General features: G+C 37.3%; 1 protein-coding gene across 1 annotated transcript in view; it reads right to left on the reverse strand.

Moving 5' to 3' along the window:
- Positions 1–522: 522 nt before the first annotated feature.
- Positions 523–20277, reverse strand: part of Styx (serine/threonine/tyrosine interacting protein) — a 30351-nt gene continuing 10596 nt past the window's right edge. The window contains exons 5-11 of the mRNA XM_034497592.2: positions 11741–11801; positions 10989–11025; positions 10387–10426; positions 10262–10312; positions 7772–7844; positions 6374–6467; positions 523–3661 (exon numbers count right to left, since the gene is read on the reverse strand). Coding sequence (XP_034353483.1) covers positions 3588–3661; positions 6374–6467; positions 7772–7844; positions 10262–10312; positions 10387–10426; positions 10989–11025; positions 11741–11801 — 430 coding nt within the window. The 3' untranslated portion in view covers positions 523–3587. The remainder of the gene's footprint in view (positions 3662–6373; positions 6468–7771; positions 7845–10261; positions 10313–10386; positions 10427–10988; positions 11026–11740; positions 11802–20277) is intronic.

Here is a 20277-nt window from a genome sequence, read left to right on the forward strand (position 1 = left end):
TAAAATTTAGCACTTTATTTCTTAGCATTAACTCTTTGGACTATGTTTAGTATTTCAGTAAAACCCACAGAGTTGTGTTAAGGTTCTCTTAAATCCCTTTTACAGAAACAGTTGTAGTATGTTACCAACTGAAACAGTTTTAATATTAAATGTTTACTCACCTTAATCTGCGAGAGTAAAGCTAGGTTACTGGTTTTTACCCAGAAGACAAGTTTTGAGGCATAAGGAATACGAATGAGCTTCTCAATCATTTGAAGTACAATGGCACAACAGTTTTAATACAACCACCAGTCTTCACAAAATAATTTTAATACTTTGTGCCCAGGCTAGCAGCATCTTGCACTGTGACATTCCTATACATACATAAGCATTTTATCTGAGTACAAATGTTAAAAGTAGAATAACGTAAGCAATTGCCTATACAGAGGTAAATAGACACGTATGTTACTTTTCTTGAGTCACTTTTGCTGCATAGTAAATTGCAATTACATGTCAGTATCATGTTACTGATTGAGAAAACACTTTGAACTGTGAGGTATGGTAGCTCCCTGTAAAGAGAAGCATAACATGTAAACCTGAATATTCTGAGTGATTTTTTTTTTAGCTGCCATGAATGGGAAAGACAAAAGAATTATCCAGCACTCAAGACTCTAGAAACTTATTTTCCTAATAAAAATAAATAAATAAAATCCTTGAGTAATTCTCAGCTATTTCCTACTATTTCCTCCTCATTGGAGTGTTGTTGAATGGACAAAGATACTGTAAATACTGAAGTGAAGTTCACTATGCTTTAGGATTGTGGATTAAACCAGTTATTAAAAAAGATCCATCAGGTAACTGCTCATTTACTTTACATCAAGTTGACATCCTAATATATACATCTCAACTTCATAATTCAAGATTGCACTTAAATACTTCTAATTAATTTGAATTCCATAGTAATTAAACAATTAAGAACCTTATGTTTTATTACAAAGGACATGCTTAGCATTTTCTGACATTACTTCTAGACCCAGATTAACCCTACACCCCTTTCAAATGAATAGTCTGCTCTAGAAGCGGTTGAAAGTTGGTAGCAGAGTTATCACACTGGAACATTCCTACCATAGAATTGGTACAACATCTAACAGACAAGAAATTAACATGAATCAGTTAAATTAGGAGAAGACTCCCTTCTCTACTCCAGTTTCCAGGAGCTGTCTCAAACTTTCAAAGTGGGGAGTAATAAAGTTCCCTATGTTTTGATAAAAAAAGTATAGTTTTAATTATGAGCCCAGTTTATACATTTAATGTTGAAACTGGGTGGACATTCATACATTATTCAAGTTGACTAGAGAATAAATCATGATTGGATAAGTTTATCATAGTTGACTTATAAAACATCACTGGAAATGGAACCTAAGACAGCTACTTAGACGGTAAATACAGAGGAAGAAAAGAAATGTGGAGGTGGCTTATGAAAGGACAAACCTCATCTGTCTATGTCAACTGTGCTCCACATGGTGGCAGTCCCTAGTGTCTAAGGCTGTCTCCAGTGTATTGTGCTGGATAGGCACTTTATGTGAAAAGAAAAAAATGACAGTGGATAGAAAAATGGAAAATTACCAGCTACAAATGACTGTCAATAACCTCTGTATTTTGGACAGACTCCTACTTAAAGAGGAACATGTATTTTTATAAAACTTGTTTTTAAAAAGTTATTTCAAATGTCTCATCTTGAAAAACCAGTTTTTAAAATGAAGACTGCTTTAATAAGCACAATTTCTGTTCAATGGGTCATAGATTATGGGTAGACTCCAAGAGAGACCTTTGTTGACCTGTGCGGTGGTAATGTGTATACAGGGATTCTTGAATACCCAGTGTAAGCTTGGCTCTACTAGACCACCATGCCTGTGACACAACAGAATTAAAAGCAATGCTGTTTTTTAGAACTGAAAGATGGGAGATGGGATGGGGTAAAGAGGGTAAAGATCAAGGTAACAGTAATTCTGGTTTATATTCAGGATCCCACTGTGAAGGACAAAGAGCCTTTCTATACTGTTAATGTCCTAAGGTGGTGAGTAAAGCCAGGTAACTCAAGTGTAACCTGTTAGCCTTACGAAGTGCCTCATGGTGCCCTGGAAGTGTGTGGGTATCATTCCCAACAGTAAAGCACCTCAAAAGAGGACTGAGAAACATCAGCTTATTAAAGGAGCTGGGTTTGTGCTACCCTAAAGTCATATACAAAAAGTTAAAAACACTTCTCTCTTCTGCACATCACACTTACAATAGTAAAATGTTTTTTGTAGAACAACTTTTATACATATTGATAAAAACATGGAAAACTAAAGAGATATATAATGACGTTGCTAATGCAAATTATGGTGCAAATTTGAGTTAATTTGGGAACAAAACAGTAATTTACAATACACTGAAGCCACCCACAAACTGCTTTCCAAAGGCTACATCTTCAAAGCAAAGCTGTCAGCTGAACCTCACAGAAGTAATAACAATGTAAAATAGAAGTAAATGTCTCATTCCAAATAATTTACTTTCTTCAAGCATCAGGTTTAATATATGGTTTTAAAACAAGAAATTACAGAAAAATGTTAATAGCTTTTCACTGCTTTATATACTAATTTAGAAGTCATGAGGATTTGCTTGTTTGTTGATGCAAGGCACTTTTCTTTTGGGGGTTTCATATTGAAGAAACAGTGCTACATTGGTTTGGTCTACTTTGAACCATTTTGGACAAAAGTTAGAAGAGCTAGGCAACTCTGAAAAGACTAAGTGTACATTTGGCTTAAACAGTAAAGAGAAAAAAGTCATATGGAAAATACAACACTATCCTTATTTTCTGAGTATCTGGTTCTGGAAAATAAGACTTCTTTCTTTGATCATTTCAACCTTTCTCATGTAGAATAAGGGAGGCGTTGGAAAGGAAGCATTAACTGTATTAAATTAGTAAAGTAGGCTAGTTGGCTAAATCATGATTTAAAGATACGGGACCAAGAAGTTTAAAAAAATGGTAATCAAGTTACTGAATTATACTAAAAAAAAATGTGGATGAGTTCTACATTTTGTTAACATTTCTGTAAGAGGCTCCATCATAAAATTGAACTGTAAAATTACTTTAAATATTATATATATAACACAAAATGAGTTTTTAGGAAACATTAGGAAATTTGTTTGTTATAAATTATCCAAAATCTATAAACAAATCCCCCTAACTTGCATTTTGTTTAAAGTAATAACTTTATATCATACAAATAAATTTCAAGTATGAAAAGTGCATTATTGCAATAATACCTCTTTGCAAGTCCAAAATTCTTGGTTTATAATAAAACCATAAAGTTTTTTTTTTTTTTTTTAAAGTAAACCCATCACCCATCAGTGCCATCTACTGCAGAAGTCCAACATCTTAAAGTGTTGCTCAGCAAGTTGCAGAGAAACATGTCTGGAAGCAAGTGTAATTGAAAACAAAGTATCTGTGTGTTTACCATTTCCCATTATCATCACTAGGATCCTCTCCTTTCCAGATGAAAGCTCACACCCAAGTAACAGTCCTCAGAGGGCAGCCATAGTGTGCAATTAACAGTCGTCACAGGTCAGCCGTTCTGCGCAGTTGCTACTTGCATGCTTCCAAACTCATCATCTTCTTCATGTGTTCTTTTCACACTACCTAAAGGTTATTGAATGAATGTACAGTGAAAACTTATAGAAACATTAGGATAGTACAAGCAGCAAAAATTTGCTCTTTCACCAAGTGATACTATATTAGCATTATAAAAATTTCATACTTGAATTTATAGCACACATATGTTGTGTCATGAAGATAAAGTTACTTTGGCAACTTAACGTCTGGTACATAGTAAAATGTTTCAAAAGTCAGTGGTACATTAAATCTGATAATCACCAATTTTATGCTTTGTAGGCAACATAAACATGTCCTAAGGCACTACATTTAGTAGATGAGTTTGTGGTCATAAGATTTATAGATATAACTGTTCTGTTTACACAGTTACAGTTATGAAGAGGGACAGTTGAAAATATTTTTCTGCTAATTCTGTGGCTTTACCATCTAGACCTATGGTTTAGGAGCAAGGAACATATACATCAGATAAGAGATCCATTTTACTCCTTATACCAGAGTCTGCTGTACAAAAATATCCCACCAAGAATAAAAATTATCTCTATGTGCCCTATAATTATATTCAGAAAGAAGTCTTGTGGTGGGGAACAGCTAAAGGACAGTTGAATGGCAGTTGTCTGTGTTCTGTGACTAATGATGGCATGGCTGCAGGTTTAGAGTTGTGCTAAGTCATAATGTAGTCCAGATTGCAGATTTTTTGTTTTGTTTGTTTTTTGAGACAGGGTTTTTCCATGTAGCCCTGGCTGGCCTCAAACTCAGAAATCGGCCTGCTTTTCTCTGGCTCCCGAGGACACGGAGTTGCCTGGTTCAGATTGCAGATTCTAACAAAGTTATTGCTTAAACCAATGGAGTAAAAGTGGAAGATAACTCCTAGCTTAAGAGTAAGCACAGGTGCACAACTCCCAGGCAATCATATGCTTCTCCAGGAGGCTGGAGAAGAGTACAGTGAACAGCCTTATTTGAGGAGATGACATCTAAGTTATGTGTAAGAATAGGGAAGAGGAATATCCTGCACTATAGTAAGGATAACATCTGAACAACTATCAGTTTAGTTTTTTGGAGTGTGAACACAAACTAAAAAAACCAGAAGCACCAACCGGGCAGTGGTGGTGCACGCCTTTAATCCCAGCACTTGGGAGGCAGAGGCAGGTGGATTTCTGAGTTCAAGGCCAGCCTGGTCTACAGAGTGAGTTCCAGGACAGCCAGGGCTACACAGAGAAACCCTGCCTCGAAGAAAACAAACAAACAAACAAAACCCAACAACAGAAGGGCTTTTCCTACATATGGTAACCTTTGCTACCTGTGGCTCTGCATGAGAACTAGGGCTCTCTTCAGCTGGCATGCTCATTTTGGACTTCCCAGTTTACACTTTTATAGGAATAGTCAACTAAGTCTTTGGCAAAACAAAAATATTATTACATTAAGAAAGAAAAATTTGACCACAGTGTATAGACCATACTAAAGAGGCTAAGGAGGCTCACAATGACCGAACTAGACTTTGTTAGTACTATTTAGAAGAAAGTGTGTTTTAAAGATGCTGGTAAACATGTTTAAACAGTAACTAATGAGCGAGGGATCAAGGGTAATTGGGAAGCTAGGCTCACAAAAGGTACATGTGGCCTGAGCACTTGTGCTTCAGTAAGCTCAGCATCTGGCACATGGTCTGTTCCAATTGTACAAGAGATGTTACAAGCGAGAGCAGCAAGGGCTTGGAAAGTAAAGATGAGAATCTGACAGTTTGCTTAGACTGTTACCTATGAAAATAAGTGGACTGATCATAAAAATAGAGGTCAGATAAAACAGTAGTAGGTGGGTATGGTGGCACACACTTTTAATTCCAGCATTTGGGAGCTAGAGGCAGTTCATAACTTGTGGGAGTCAGTTTCTCCTATACCATGTGGGTCCAGGGGACCAGAAGGCTATCAGGTTCAGTAACAAACACAGTAACCAAGTAAGTTCCAAGCTAGCCTGGGCTACACAGCTAATTCTGGGCCAGCCAGTACTACATAGTAGGAGGGATGGCTCAGCAATTAAGAACTCACTGCTCTTTCAGAGGACTTAGGTTTGGTTCTTAGTATTTACTTGGTGGCTTACAACCATCTATAACTCCAGTTCCAGACATCTGCTGCTACCTTCTGATCTTCTTAGAAATCTGGCATGTATATGTGTGTGTACATACATGCAGGCAAAACACTCATTAAAAATAAAGCTTAAAAACAACAAAAACTCAAAATAGGAGCAAAGATAAACTGAGATAACTTGAATTACCCTGTTGAACTTGAAACATACTATGTATTAATCCCTTTTTTCATTTTGTTCTGAGACAAGGTCTTACTATGATCTTCCTGCCTCCCTCACCCAGGGCTGAGATTATAGGCATTATGCCACTCTATCCAGCAACCGCATTTTTAGTGTCAGCCAAATTATCCAGACAGGCCTTATTTTAATCTTCTAATAGTTATACAACTTAATAGACTTAAAATTAGACACAGTAGATATGTGATTTTCAACTGGTTATTATAATTAGCTATGCATCATGGTTTATGCATAACATAATAACAAACAGTACATGTACTCTTTATTCATTAGGCTGGTAATCCTTTGAAACTGTTTAGTTTACTCAGAGTTTCTAAACAGATTGCTCGGAATTATGTGAAATGTGTAATAGATGCTTCTTTTCTACTTCCTCTACCATTACCTTTCTTTTCAATTTTCTACAAAACAAACAAACCAACCCCTTACCTGTGGTACCAGAATGAACAGATAAGGACCTTTCTATCTGGAGTGGTGACATCATCTGTATTGTTAATTTTGCTAAGTAGATGGCTTCATATTCCTAAAAAAAAAAAAAAGATTTTAAATAGCTCAGATACAAGATGAATATATACACTTGTATTCTTAGTTTATAGACAAAGGGCTAGCATCAAACTCTCGTAAAAGGGATGAAGGTTCACAGTTCCAATCTGGTAACTGTCAGTTATTATAATTAGAAACCAAGTTTAATAGCTCACTGCCAGGCACAATGTATCTTTTGCTACTGGGCATTAGCTATAATGGTCTAATTCTATATGTTAAAATAGCACAAAGGACAGAGGGACCCAAAACTTAAACCTGCAATTTATTAAATGGTTCTAAGAATCAATAAAAATAAAATTATCTTTTCCCTGAACAAGTTTACCTTCCTCATCTCACAAGGACTTTGTGAAGGGCCTCAAGTTCTTTGAAAGAGGTAATTACTCCTTCCTTTTACAAAGTCTTCAACCTTCCATCCCTGAAACCAGAGCACCAGAATCTTCTTGCTACATCACTAGCCATCTCCTTTGCTAGTTTTATTTCCAAATCCTCTGCATGCCTAAGTACTGTAGTGTTCTGCCTTTGAAATGTTTCCCCCTTCTTCTGCTTCTTCCTCTCTCTCCTTCTGACACAATCTCAAAGAACTGAGGCTGGCTTCCAATGTGCTATTTAGCTGAGACTGGCCATGATCTTTGATCCCCCTTCCTTTTGAGATTGCAGGTGTATGACAGTATACCTGGCAAATGTGACTTCATCAAATACTCTGCTATTAGGAACTGAACCCAAAGCCTTATCCATCCTAGCAAGCTAGGTGAGAAAGCAGTCTGCTGCTAGCTATATTCCCCAGTCTTTTTTTTTTTTTTTAAAGATTTATTTATTTTCATTTTATTTATGAGTATACTATTGCTGCCTTCAGACACACAAGATGAGGCATTGGATCCCATTATAGATGGTTGTGAGTCACCATGTGGCTGTTGGGAATTAAACTCAGAACTTCTGGAAGAGCAGACGGTGCTCTTAACTGCTGAGCCATCTTTCTAGCCCTAATAGCTTTTTGTTTGTTTGTTTGTTTTTACTAGTCTTGAACTCACAGTGATATGCCTGCCTTTGCTTCCCTAGCAGAGGCAGAGAGGCAGAAGCACGCAGATCTCTGTGAATTCTAGGACAGCCAGAGCTACATGATAAAGAGAAACAAAAAATTATTAAGATGCAAACTGGAATTATCATCAATTAGTCAGATTATAATAATATCAAGTATTTAGAAAATAAATTCTACACCTAAGCTGAATAGGCATTTTATTCATTCTATACTCTGCCTTAAACAGAGTGGACATAGGCGTTCATTACCTGAAGTTGGTGGACAAATCCAGCATTAGGATTAATACAAAATCTCCTTTCTTGGACATAAGCAAATGCATCTCTGAAAATGGAGGAAGAAAAATTAATATAAAGGACCTACTACTTAATGAAATAATCTAAAATACTGTTTTCAATTTATTTAAAGGTGGGAGATAGTACTGTATACCTTAAATCCCAGCCCTCAGGAGGCAGAGGCAGGTGGCTATCTGCCAGCTTGGTCTACAGGGTGAGTTTCAGGACAGCGGGGGCTACACAGAGAAACCCTGTCTCAAATAAACCAAAGAAGAATTTATTTGAAATTTCCCCTAAAGCTGGGGATAGAACTGTTTTGTTAAGGCAAGGCCCTGGGTTCAATCCCCAACACAGTAGAAAAAACCCTGCAACATTAAAAACCACCTTAATAATCTGCCAAAACAGATTATTAAACAATAGTCATTTATAATACTATGGAGAGGTGATGTGTCATAGTGGAGAGAAGTTAGGCCAACTCAATTCACAGTTCCTAGGCTCGCCACCTCTAACAGGGAACTTGCTCCATGTTTTCTCCCTGGTACATCAGGAACTGTGATGCAGCTTCTGGAGGACTGCTGTGTAGATGAGAGAAGTGCAAAGCACTTCTGCATGCTGCATACTTGTCACATGGTGCACATGCACAAACATTAAATGATTAGTGAACCCCTGTGTTATAAAGCTTACATGTAACATCTAGTAGTAAACACCATGAATCAAGAGATTATGAATATGACAAGATCCTAAATACAAAAGTATTTTTCAGCTGTTTGCATTCAAATATTTAAATTGTATATCAATCAAAATTTACACATGTATACACTGTATTCTAATTTGCCCTATTCCCCTCATCCCTATGAACCCAGCCACAACCCCATCTGGGCTCTGGATCCTTGCCTCCTCAGTCTACCAGTCCCTTTCTGGCATTAATCACTTTCGGTGTTGTGAACCTGTTGTGTAGCAGTTTCCTTCAAGGTTGCAACATTCTTTTCTGTAGGGAAGCTAAAACAAACAAGTCAAAAGCTTCAGGAAGTCTCTGAAACTGACCAGATTTAGAAACCCTTCTCTCCATAGTAAAGAGTAAAGACTGATACAGTCACCCTCAGATAAGCCAAACTGCTTCAGAGAAGCAGAAAACCACTAAACTCCCTGAAAGAGCTTTACACTTAAGGACTAAGTCACATGGAAAGAACATTCTCCAAGCAGTTGAGTGTGTTCCACATTCCCAGCTTTTGTGATCCGTCACCCAGGCAAGGGTGGATTTTGGTGATACCTACTGTCTTTGATTCATTTCTGCTCCTCTAAGTAACTCCTCAACCATATTTCTGTCAGTAATTCCAATAAAATTTATTGGTTCACCAAGTTGGGCTGTGGTGATTGATACCTATACTTTGGTCTATTGTGGACTCCATATGGGAGGTAAGTAAATATGTACTCAATCTCCACAGGAAAAGTCTTGTCACTCAAGAGACCCACTTAGTGTGTGACCTTGGATTGAAACTATCTACTGGAGCCTGTGGGGTCATCAATGGGTAACTGACAGCAAAGTTTTCTACTCTGCCTAAATCTGGCAGAGGCAACTACATAAAAAAAAATGTGTATGAGAGCTTTGTGTGTGTGTGTTGGTCTGCAGGAGGCCAGAAAAGTGTTGGATTCCCTGAAACTGTTAGCAGACAAAGTTATAGCTGCCACATAGTGCTGGGTACTAAAGCCAGGTCCTTAGCCAATGCTCCAGCTCCAAGAGATAAATACTTTAAAGTTTTCTGTTTGGAAGTGACATAGAGTGGTCACAATTTCTAGCTTTCCTAAGACTAAGAAAGGTAATACTGTATACTAGTAGTTTGATTTTTATTATGAAGGTCTTCCTCTCTTTAAAAAAAAATCTATGGCCGGGCTGTGGTGGCGCACGCCTTTAATCCCAGCACTTGGGAAGCAGAGGCAGGCAGATTTCTGAGTTCGAGGCCAGCCTGGTCTACAGAGTGAGTTCCAGGACAGCCAGGGCTACACAGAAAAACCCTGTCTCGAAAAACCAAAAAAAAAAAAAAAAAAACAAAAAAACAAAAAAAAAAAACTATGTACTGATTGTAAGAGATGATTTTGGGTGTGAAAGATCATTCTGATTTATAAGAGATGCTACAGACAATCCTAATTACTTGTTTCTTTTCTTAGACAGGGTCTTGATTTGCAGCCTTGAATTTTCAGTAATCCTACTTTAAATCTGCTGAGTATTTTGATTACAGGCATATTCTACTATATCCAGTAGATGTCAATGTAAGTAAAATGAACACCGACATTTGTATCTACAGTTTTTAAGCTGAAACTAATCAATTCCCTAATGGCAAATTTCCAGTTTTGCCTAACCAACTATGAGTATCTATCTATAAAATATCTATATTAAACCTTAAATTCCTAACTATTAAGTCTATTTCGGTGAGAGTGAACTGTTGCTAGGTTTGACTGTTAGCTTACCTGTACTTCATCCCAAAGGTCTCCATGATGTATGCAATAACAAAGGCGGCACTGAAGACAGAGAAACAATTAGAAAATACAACTCATAACTAAACACAATAAACAAAGATTATCTATCTTCATACCTTCTAGAGATACCTGCATTCCCATGGACAAGAACTTTTCCTGAAAAAGTTTAAAAAATAGTTAATCATCTAAAAGATAAGATTTTGAATGTAAAATATACTAAATCCACATATCAGGCTATGATGAGTCTTCCTTAGATATTTTATTTCACGTACTTGCCACTTAGCTATTAATTTTCACGTCTTTATTTTAATTATTTAAAGAATATAACAAATTTTAAGAGAAACAAAAAGTAATGGAAAAATTTTAAAAAGCATAAGATGAAATTAAGTAGCTGGAAAAATATACATTTGAATACCATCTGCCATATAAAAATAGAATTTACCCTACATTCAGGAAAAAATATCAACTAAAAGGTAATTGGAACAAAAACTCCTAAAAATAAACAAATACTATTGCCTGGAGAGATGGCTTGAGAACACTTGTGGCTCTTGCAGAGGACCAGGTTTGATTCTCAGCACCCACAGGGAAGCTCATAACTATCTGTACTCCAGTTATACTCAGATAAACTCTTCTTCAGACACCCGTGTAGTGCACATACATACATGTAGATAAAATACTCATACAAAAATAAATCTTTAATAACAAAAAATTTATTTACCTCCATTTTGTAAGCTTCCATCAATAAACTCTTTAGTCTGAGGGTAAGAGAGAACGTGTTACAAAAAACAGTAGAGTAAGATGAACATATTATCTAGTAAAACAAAAGGAGGCTGAAAGTTACAGAGCAACACTCATCTTTAAAAAACCCAACTCTTGGGACGGCAAGATGGCTCAGCAGGTAAAGGCACCTACAACAAGCCTGATGACCTAAGTTCTATCCTGGAACACATGGCAGAGAGAACAGACTCCTAAAAGCTGTCCTCTGATCTTCATGGGCACACCATGGCACACACAAGTATGTGTGCATGCATGAGCACAAACACAAAAAATGTAATTAAAAAAGAAACAAAACACCTCAATGAGGGGCCTGGTGAGATGGAGCAGTGTTGTAGAAAGCACTTGCTGTCCACTGCCCATGCAGAAGACCAGTGGTTGGTTCCTAGAACCCACATGATGGCTCAGAACCACCCCTAACTCTAGTTCTAGAGGATCCAATACTTTCTTATGATTTCTGTGGGCTCTTGTATCCATGTGATACACATGCATACATTCAGGCAACATACATAAGTATCAACAACAAAAAATCCCTCAGTGATACAACTTTTAAAGGTTTTTTTAAAAAAAAATACTTCACTTTATAAAGTAAACCCTACATTTTTTTTCAGTTATAATGGAGTAAAAATAGTTTTACAATCTAAATTATTAGGCCAAATCATAAATTTTAAGTGATATAAAAATACTGATACTTACCATAGGGAAAAAACGTATTATGTTTTCAACTGGATTATCAGCAATATCCAAGACTAGATATCTGAAAACAAAGCACTTACAGTTAAGTATACTCTCAGATAAATCTCTACACAAAAACTTGAAGTTTTAAAATAAAAATAACATCTCATCTCTTTATTTCTAATAAACTATCATTCTTAATTACATTTCCATCCCATTGATCTTCCATGTAATCAACTCTATGTGATGTCTGTGTATTAAAATTTTGACTTTGTTTGTTTTTCAAGATAGTTTCTCTGTGTAGCTCTAACTGCTTTGGAACTTGATTTGTAGACCAAGCTAGCCAGCCTCAAACTTTAGAGATCCATCTGCCTCCGCTTCCCAAGTACTGGGATTAAAAGCATGCACCACCACCGTCAAGCTACAGTCTGACTTTCTATGAGCTCCATTACCCTGTATGTTTGTACTATGAGAAGTTTTTTTTTTTTTTTTTGGTTTTTCGAGATAGGGTTTCTCTGTGTAGCCCTGGATGTCCTGGAACTCACTCTGTAGACCAGGCTGGCCTCGAACTCAGAAATCTGCCTGCCTCTGCTTCCCAAGTGCTGGGATTAAAGGCGTGCACCACCACTGCCCGGCTTGTATCTATTTTTAATATTTTTATTAGTTTTTTGAAAATTTCAATAGATGCATACAGTATATTTTGATTATATTCATTTTCCATTCGTTCCCCCATATTCCTCCAGTTCAAAGATTCTACATTGTCTTCTCAACAAACTTCACACCCCTTAAAAAAAAAAAAAGATTCATTTTTTTCCTTTTCATTTTTTCTATGTAGCTCTGGCTGTTCTGGAACTCTGCCTCCCCAGTGCTGGGATTGTATGCTATTAAGGTATCATAATTATTTTTAAAAGACTTTATTATGTGAATGAGTATTTGGCCTGTATGTATGTACATCATCTCATGTGTGCCTGCTACCCAGGAAAGCTAGTGAGAACATCTGGATCCCTTCAAACTGGAGTTACAATGGTTGTAAGCTACCATGTGCATGCTGGAAACCAAACTCAGGTCCTCTGCAAGAGCAGCCAGTACTCTTATAACCACTGAGCTATTTCTCCTGCCTCTGATAATTTTTGGTAATCATAAAAAGTGCAAAATAATTTTCAAAGTATCATATCTCTAGGGACTGTGTCTGTCATAGACTTATATTTTCTAAGGCCATTTAAAGCCTTACAATATAACATTTGATATTTCAGTATAAAATGTTTATCTAATTAAAAAAAACATAAGTAAGCAAAGAGAGCTTCAGAGTCAATCTAGAAAATTAGTACAAAAAGCACATCTACTCCTCACTCTCACTTCTATTTCCCATCTCTATCAATTTCCCCGTGAGTTGGTGGGAAGATGATTCTCTAGAGGTCTGGTGTTCCCTTTCTTTGAACCTTCAGAGGACATTTCAATTGATTGTGGGAGAGGGAGTTCAACAAAATGGTGTGGTAGCTCAGTTCTATAGTTCCTGCAGTTGGGAGGTCAAGGAAGGAGGTTCCAGGCTTGAGTTGCAGGCCAGCCTGCGCTACTGAGATACTAGTTAAAAAAAAAACCAAAAAAAAAAAAAAAAACCCAAAAAACCACCAGGGGCGGAGAGATGTGCGGTGGTAAAGAACATGTGTTGCTCTTTTACAGGTAGCTCACAACTGCCTGTAACTTCAACCCCAGGGAGACTGGATGCCTCTGGGCCCCTAGGGCACCCGCACCACTCACAGGCACATATCCACACATCTATACATAATTAAACATAACACATATTTTTAAAATTTCTGGTGAAACACTGAGTCAACCATTTATTGTTTTGAACTGATCTTTAGTAAAGCAAAAAATAGCTACAAGAATTCTTATTGTGGAATTTCATGGTAGAAAAGAAAAGACAGTGCCATCACTATACTATGCTATTTTGCGTGGTATATTTTGTTTTTTTTTTTTTGCAAAAACTTCTAACTTCAACCTATCCAATATCATTTGTTTAGGAAAAAACTTTAGCTAAATTATAAAATTAATATTATAAACCAGTACTTCCCAGGCTCCTGCTAAACTTAATTCAATTGACCCCTGGGAAGAGAAAGAAGGCAGTACCATCAACACCCAAGCTGCAGACCCAGAGAATACTAAGGCAGAAGCCTTTAGAGAAACCACACCCAGTCCTACACTCAAGACCTACTAGTCCAGACCCAAGTCAAAACCCATGAATCACTTTTAATCTTGCCATTAACACCTACCAACTTTAAAAGTGCAGTAAGTCAGACATTTCCTTCATGGCTACAAAGTTAACACACAAACATTCGTTACAGTTAAAATAAAAAACAAAAACATAGGAATACTTAAAACTTTAGCTGGGTGTGATGACTTACACCATTAAATCCAGCACTCTGAGGCACAGGCAGGCAGATTTCTGAGTTCAAGGACAGCCTGGTGTATAGACAAGAATTCCAGGATAGTCAGAGCTACACAGAAAGATCCAAACTTTGTCTTCGAGGGGGACTTTTTAAAAATCTTTTTCCAATAGTATAGTGTATAACAACTGATCGTTCTAGCTTCAGGGGAGGCTGAGGCAGAAGATCACTTTTGAATCCAGTCTGAACAGCAAACTGCCTTGTTTGCAGACAGAAAACAACCAATTCTAACAGTGGAAAAGTTGTATAGGATGAAATAAATTCCTTGCCATCCTGGACCATGACTTTCCCTTTTCAGAAGCAACAATTCAAGCTTCAGTGTACATATAAGAATACATGAACTTGGGGCTGGAGCTGAGCGTGACACACACCTTTAATTCCACCACCTGGAAAGCAGAAGCAGATGGATCTTTGAATTCAAGGTCAACCTGGTCTACAGAGTGAGTCCTAATACAGCCAAGGCTACACAGAGAAATCCCATCTCCAAAAAACAAAAAACAAAAAACAAAATAAAACAAACCAAAAAAAAAAAAAAAAAGAAAGATCGACAGACAGACAAAATTAAATTTTGGGTCTGAACAGATGGCTCAGTGGTAAAGAGCACTTGGCTGTTTTTGCAGGCAACCTGGGTTTGGTTCTCAGCACCAATGAGGCAATTCACAACTACTTCCAGGGGATCTGATGTCCTCTTCTGATTTCCAAAGGCACTTATATGGTACACAGATATACATGCAGACAAAACACTTACGTACACAAAGCATACATATTTTAAATACTGGGACTATACATCTATGTATACCCTGCTTTGTTCTTATAATACTAAGATCAACATACACATCTATTTAATTCCTGTATAGTTACATAATATTCTAGTACATGTTCACACATTCGAGTGCTTTATGTATATAAGTTCTACTCATTTTCATAACTAGTAAAGCAAAGAATTGAGATGTTTTTAACATTTGGTTTATGTATCCTAAGTTTAAAAATATTTCTAACAAATACTTTATATGGAGATAGAATATCTCTATAAAAATATTTTTAAAAGACTATTAGAAGGTGTGACCCTACCCTTCTGGTCTGGGCCCGAGCACTGAGCAGATCCAAGGAGGCAGCTCTGCACCCAATCTCACAGAACCCAGAGAAAGTGGGGCTCCCAGGAGCTCTAACCCGGGCAGTATCTTAGGTAAGGAGACAGCAATACCCTCTGGGACCCAGGAATTCACTCCTGGCCCTGAGCACTGGTTCCTTCTGGTCTGTGCCTGAGCACTGAGCAGATCTTGGGCCTCAGCTCTAACCCCAGTAGTAATACCCACCTCATACAGTTTTGATACAACCAAGATAATAGGAAAGACAGGCTCCACTCAGAGACAGGGCAGGTAGCACTAAGGAGATCCAGATGGCGAAAGGCAAGCGCAAGAACATAAGCATCAGCAACCCAGGGTACTTGACATCATTAGAACCTAGTTCCCCCCACACAAGAAAGTCCTGAAATCCCCATATCACTAGGAAAACAAGATTCAGATTTAAAATCTGAATCTTCTAATGATGACGATAGAAGACTTAAGAAGGACATAAATAACACTCTCAAAGAATTTAAGGAGAACACAGATTAACAGGCAGAAGCCCTTAAAGAGAAAACACAAAAATCCCTTAAAGAATTACAAGAGAACACAACCAAACAGGAGAAGGAATTGAACAAAACCATCCAGGACATAAAAATGAAAGTAGAAACAATAAAGAAATCACAAAGGGAAACTAACCTGGAGATAGAAAACCTAGGAATGAAATCATGAGTCATAGACGCAAGCATCACCAACAGAATACAAGAGATAGAAGAGAAAATCTCAGGTGCAGAAGATACTATAGAAAATAGTGACACAACTGTCAAAGAAAATGCAAAAAGTTCTTAACCCAAAACATCCAGGTAATCCAGGACACAATGAGAAGACCAAACCTAAGGATAATAGGTATAGAAGAGAGTGAAGATTCCCAACTTAAAGGGCCAATAAATATCTTCAACAAAATTATTGAAAACTTCCCTAACCTAAAGAACGAGATGCCCGCAAACATACAAGAAGCCTACAGAATGCCAAATAGACTAGACCAGAAAATAAATACCTCCTGTCACATAATAATCATAACACCAAATGCACAAAACAAAGAAAGAATATTAAATGGAGCAAGGCCAAGTAACATATAAAGGCAGACCTATCAGAATTACACCAGACTTCTCACTATAAAAGCAAGAAGATCGTGAACAGATGTCATATAGACCCTAAAAGAACACAAATGCCAGCCCAGGCTACTATACCCAGCAAAACTCTCAATTACCATAGATGGAGAAGTCAAGATATTCCACGACAAAACCAAATTTACACAGTATCTTTCCACAAACCCAGCACTACAAAGGATAATAGCGGGAAAGCTCCAATACAAGGAGGGAAATTATACCCTAGAAAGAACAAGAAAGTAATCCTCTTCCAACAAATCCAAAAGAAGATAGACACACAAACAATCCCACTGCTAATAACAAAAATAATAGGAAGCAACAATCTTCTTTCCTTAGTATCTCTTAACATCAATGGTTTCAATTTCTCAATAAAAAGACATAGGCTAACGGACTGGATATGTAAACAGGACCCAACATTTTGCTACATACAGGAAACCCACCTCAGTGACAAAGACACTACCTTAGAGTAAAAGGCTGGAAAACAATTTTCCAAGCAAATGGTCCTAAGAAACAAGCTGGAGTAGCCATTCTAAAACCTCCAGCCTGAGAATACAGAGGGAGGGACTCATACCTGTATAGGTAGTTGAGGTGGCCTTGTCAAGCATCAGTGGAAGTGGAGGGCCTTGGTGCCTGATAGTTTGGATTCCCTAGTGTTGGGGAATTTGAGAGCAGGGAGACAGGAATGGGAGGATGATGGGAGCACACCCTCATAGTAATAGGAGGAGGTGGGATGGGGTAAGATTTTTTTTTGGGGGGGGAGGGGGGAAGGGAGAGGAGATAATATTGAAAGGTAAATAAATAAAATATCCAATCTAAAAAAAAAAAAAACAGATAATGGGTCTGGTAATTGTAGTTGATCAGTCGAGACTTTTTGTTAACAATTTATTAAGGCGATTTCGTATAATCCTCAAGGACAAGGTATTGTAGAAGAGGCCCATGGAACTTTAAAAAGATTGATGAGACATACTGTTGCTGAGACAAAGAATGATGCAGACTTGTGAGCTTGCTGAGTGATCTGACAAGGGTGACTGGGGAGCTGTATTGGACATATGTTCCTGACCCACCTTTGTTCGACTATATCCCAGATGGGACAAGCTGCCTTGCCTCAAATTTTTAGACCTCGTGGAATAGAGAATGGAAAAGAGAAACTATGTCTTTTGTATTCTTCTTAAAGATGCCCAGCTATTAGGACTCAACCATGTACTGGTCTAGAAATCAATACAATATGAGAAATAATAGTCTACTTTTGTAAGACTGGATCTGGACTCTGTCAGAGACATATTTGGAAGCTAGCTGTAGCTCGCTATGATGTTAGGATCGCAAGAGATAATGTTGGGACAGGATCTGGATTTCAAACAAGGGTTAGTGCATGTTTTAAAACTCTTAACTGTCAAGCTAAAATTGGTTTTGTCTCTTCTACAGCATTTATTGTAAGTTGCATTGACTATATAATTTCCAATTATGTTAGTGTGTTGAAACCTGGCATGTCTGTTACGGGGGTCTATCAACCAGCTTTCATTTCACTGCCCTGAGTATTAGAAAACCTTGATTCTCTGAAAAAAGCTTGAAAGTGCTGAAAGAAGTGAGTTAGGCTTTAAGCAGAAGCAAGAGGGTAGCAGGCTTGATTACTGCTGGTATAACAGCTTTAATTCCATTAATTGCTAGCACCACTGCCTCTGCAATAGCACACGCACAAGGAGTTAAGACAACTATTTTTGTTAACCATCTAGCAAAAAAAAAATGTTACTAATGTATTGAGTATACAAAAGAATTTATACAGGTATCTGGAACAACGAATGATGCTCTATAACCCATTCAAATTATCTGAAGGAGGTTCAGGGTTCAAGAGTCAGGAACCATCCATCCCAAGTATCAAATATCATTGGAGTAGTGTTACTTTTGAAATTCACAATGATTGTCATTATAATTAGAAAAAAGTTTAAAGACAGCTGTAGGATACTTGGCATAATCCTAATACCTCTCTGGGTGTGTTAACTTTGCATAGTGAGATTATGAATTTAAAGAATGCTGCTCTATTGACCTTTGATGCTGTAGATAATGCCGATAAAATTATCTATGGCCTGAGCTCAGTATTTCCATTCTGGACAAACCTCAGGAATGGCATATATAGCTTGACCAAGCTAACCCTTCTTGTTCTGGGAATACTTTTATTCCTGCCCATCATGTAAAGCTTATCTTTAACAACATCAACATGTTAGCAGCCACAGTACATGGCTTAAACCTGAAAATGGACCGACAGACAGAGTTATTAACAGTCTGGCAAGCCAAGGACAGGTAAGATTCTGAACAGAACCTTACCAACCTAAGACAGAAGTGCATTGCCTTTGATAATGCATATTCCATGTCAGGTAAAGGAAGGCAGCATTGTCAGAATGACCTAAGACAGGCTCAGTCTTGTTAATGAAATAAAAAAGGGGGAGAGTTGGAGAGCCTTTGGAGTTGCTTGACAAGAAGCTGACATGAGCCAAGGACAAGGAAATGGACTGCTTGGCAGGAATATGACATTGGCCAAGGACAAGGAAGTAGGCTTCAAGCAGGAATCTGACATTAGACTAGAACAAAAAAGTAATTTCAGGTAATAGTCTTAAATTGTAGGATACAACAAAGAAATAATCTCAGGCAGGAATCTAAATATTAGGCCAGAACAAAGAAGTAATTTCAGACAGGAATCTAAATTTTAGGCTAGAACAAGGAAGTAGGCTTCAGACATGAAAATGACCTTGGGCTAAGATAGAGAAGTAGGCTTAGATACTTTGGTAATCCTGAGGAGCCCTTAGAAACAGTGATCACGGGAGTGTTCATGTAACTGGGTTTAATGCCTTGGTTTTTCTTCAGCTATTTGTGTTTACTGTATTGCTTGTTCCTCAGCTATTTGCATCTATTGTATTGCTAGACCCTCAACCTAGAACTGACCTTAATACATGCATGTAATCAAAATGGTATAAAAGCATAAAGAAAGAGGGGGTACAAGATATGGGGTCCTAGGGAGGGGAAATGAGGAAAGGGGATGACATCTGTATTGTAAATAAATAAAATATCCAATTTTAAAAAAAATGTGTGACCCTGTGGGAGTATGTGTGTCACTGGGGGTAAGGGCTTTAAGACCCTCATCCTAGCTGCCTGGAAGCCAGTATTCTGCTAGCAGCCTTCAGATGAAGATGCAGGACTCTCAGCTCCTCCTGCACCATGCCTGCCTGGATGCTGCCATGTTCCTGACTTGATGATAATGTACTGAACCTCTGAACCTGTAAGCCAGTCCCAATTAAATGTTGTCCTTATAAGGGAAAAAAGAAGATATTAAAAAAAAAAATTGGTAGTAACTCTCTACCAATAATCAAGTGGCTCATTTGCCTTTGTCTTGAGCATGTGTAATATAGCCTTTACTATTGTTATATTATTTGTCTTATGAGTCAGTTTCAATTTTGAGACCAGCCTCTTAAGTGGTAGGATTATAAGCATGTACCACCACACCCATCTTATTTTTTAAATGAACGTAAAATATCAAATATTAAGACTTTTAATTATTCAACTGCAGTAATTATAAGATAAATGAGAAAGCTAAAATTATATGAAAAAGTATTTAACTCCACCAGATTGAAACAAATTTCAGTATTTTATAACTTTGTCTTGGAGAAATAATAAGGGAACAGTCACTCATACTTGACAGTAAAATATAAACGAATACACTGCACTGGAGGGCAATCTGCAATACCTATTAAAACGTATCATGCTCATAGTCTTAGATCCAACATTTCTACAAATTTACCCTATTAGTATATTCACATATAAACTAAATGGCATGCTCAAGGATGGTCACAGCATATTTCAAGAATACATAAGAGAGTCTGAAAATATAGATA

This window comes from Arvicanthis niloticus, chromosome 3 (genome assembly GCF_011762505.2).
Source record: "Arvicanthis niloticus isolate mArvNil1 chromosome 3, mArvNil1.pat.X, whole genome shotgun sequence".
NCBI classification, from domain to species: Eukaryota; Metazoa; Chordata; class Mammalia; order Rodentia; family Muridae; genus Arvicanthis; species Arvicanthis niloticus.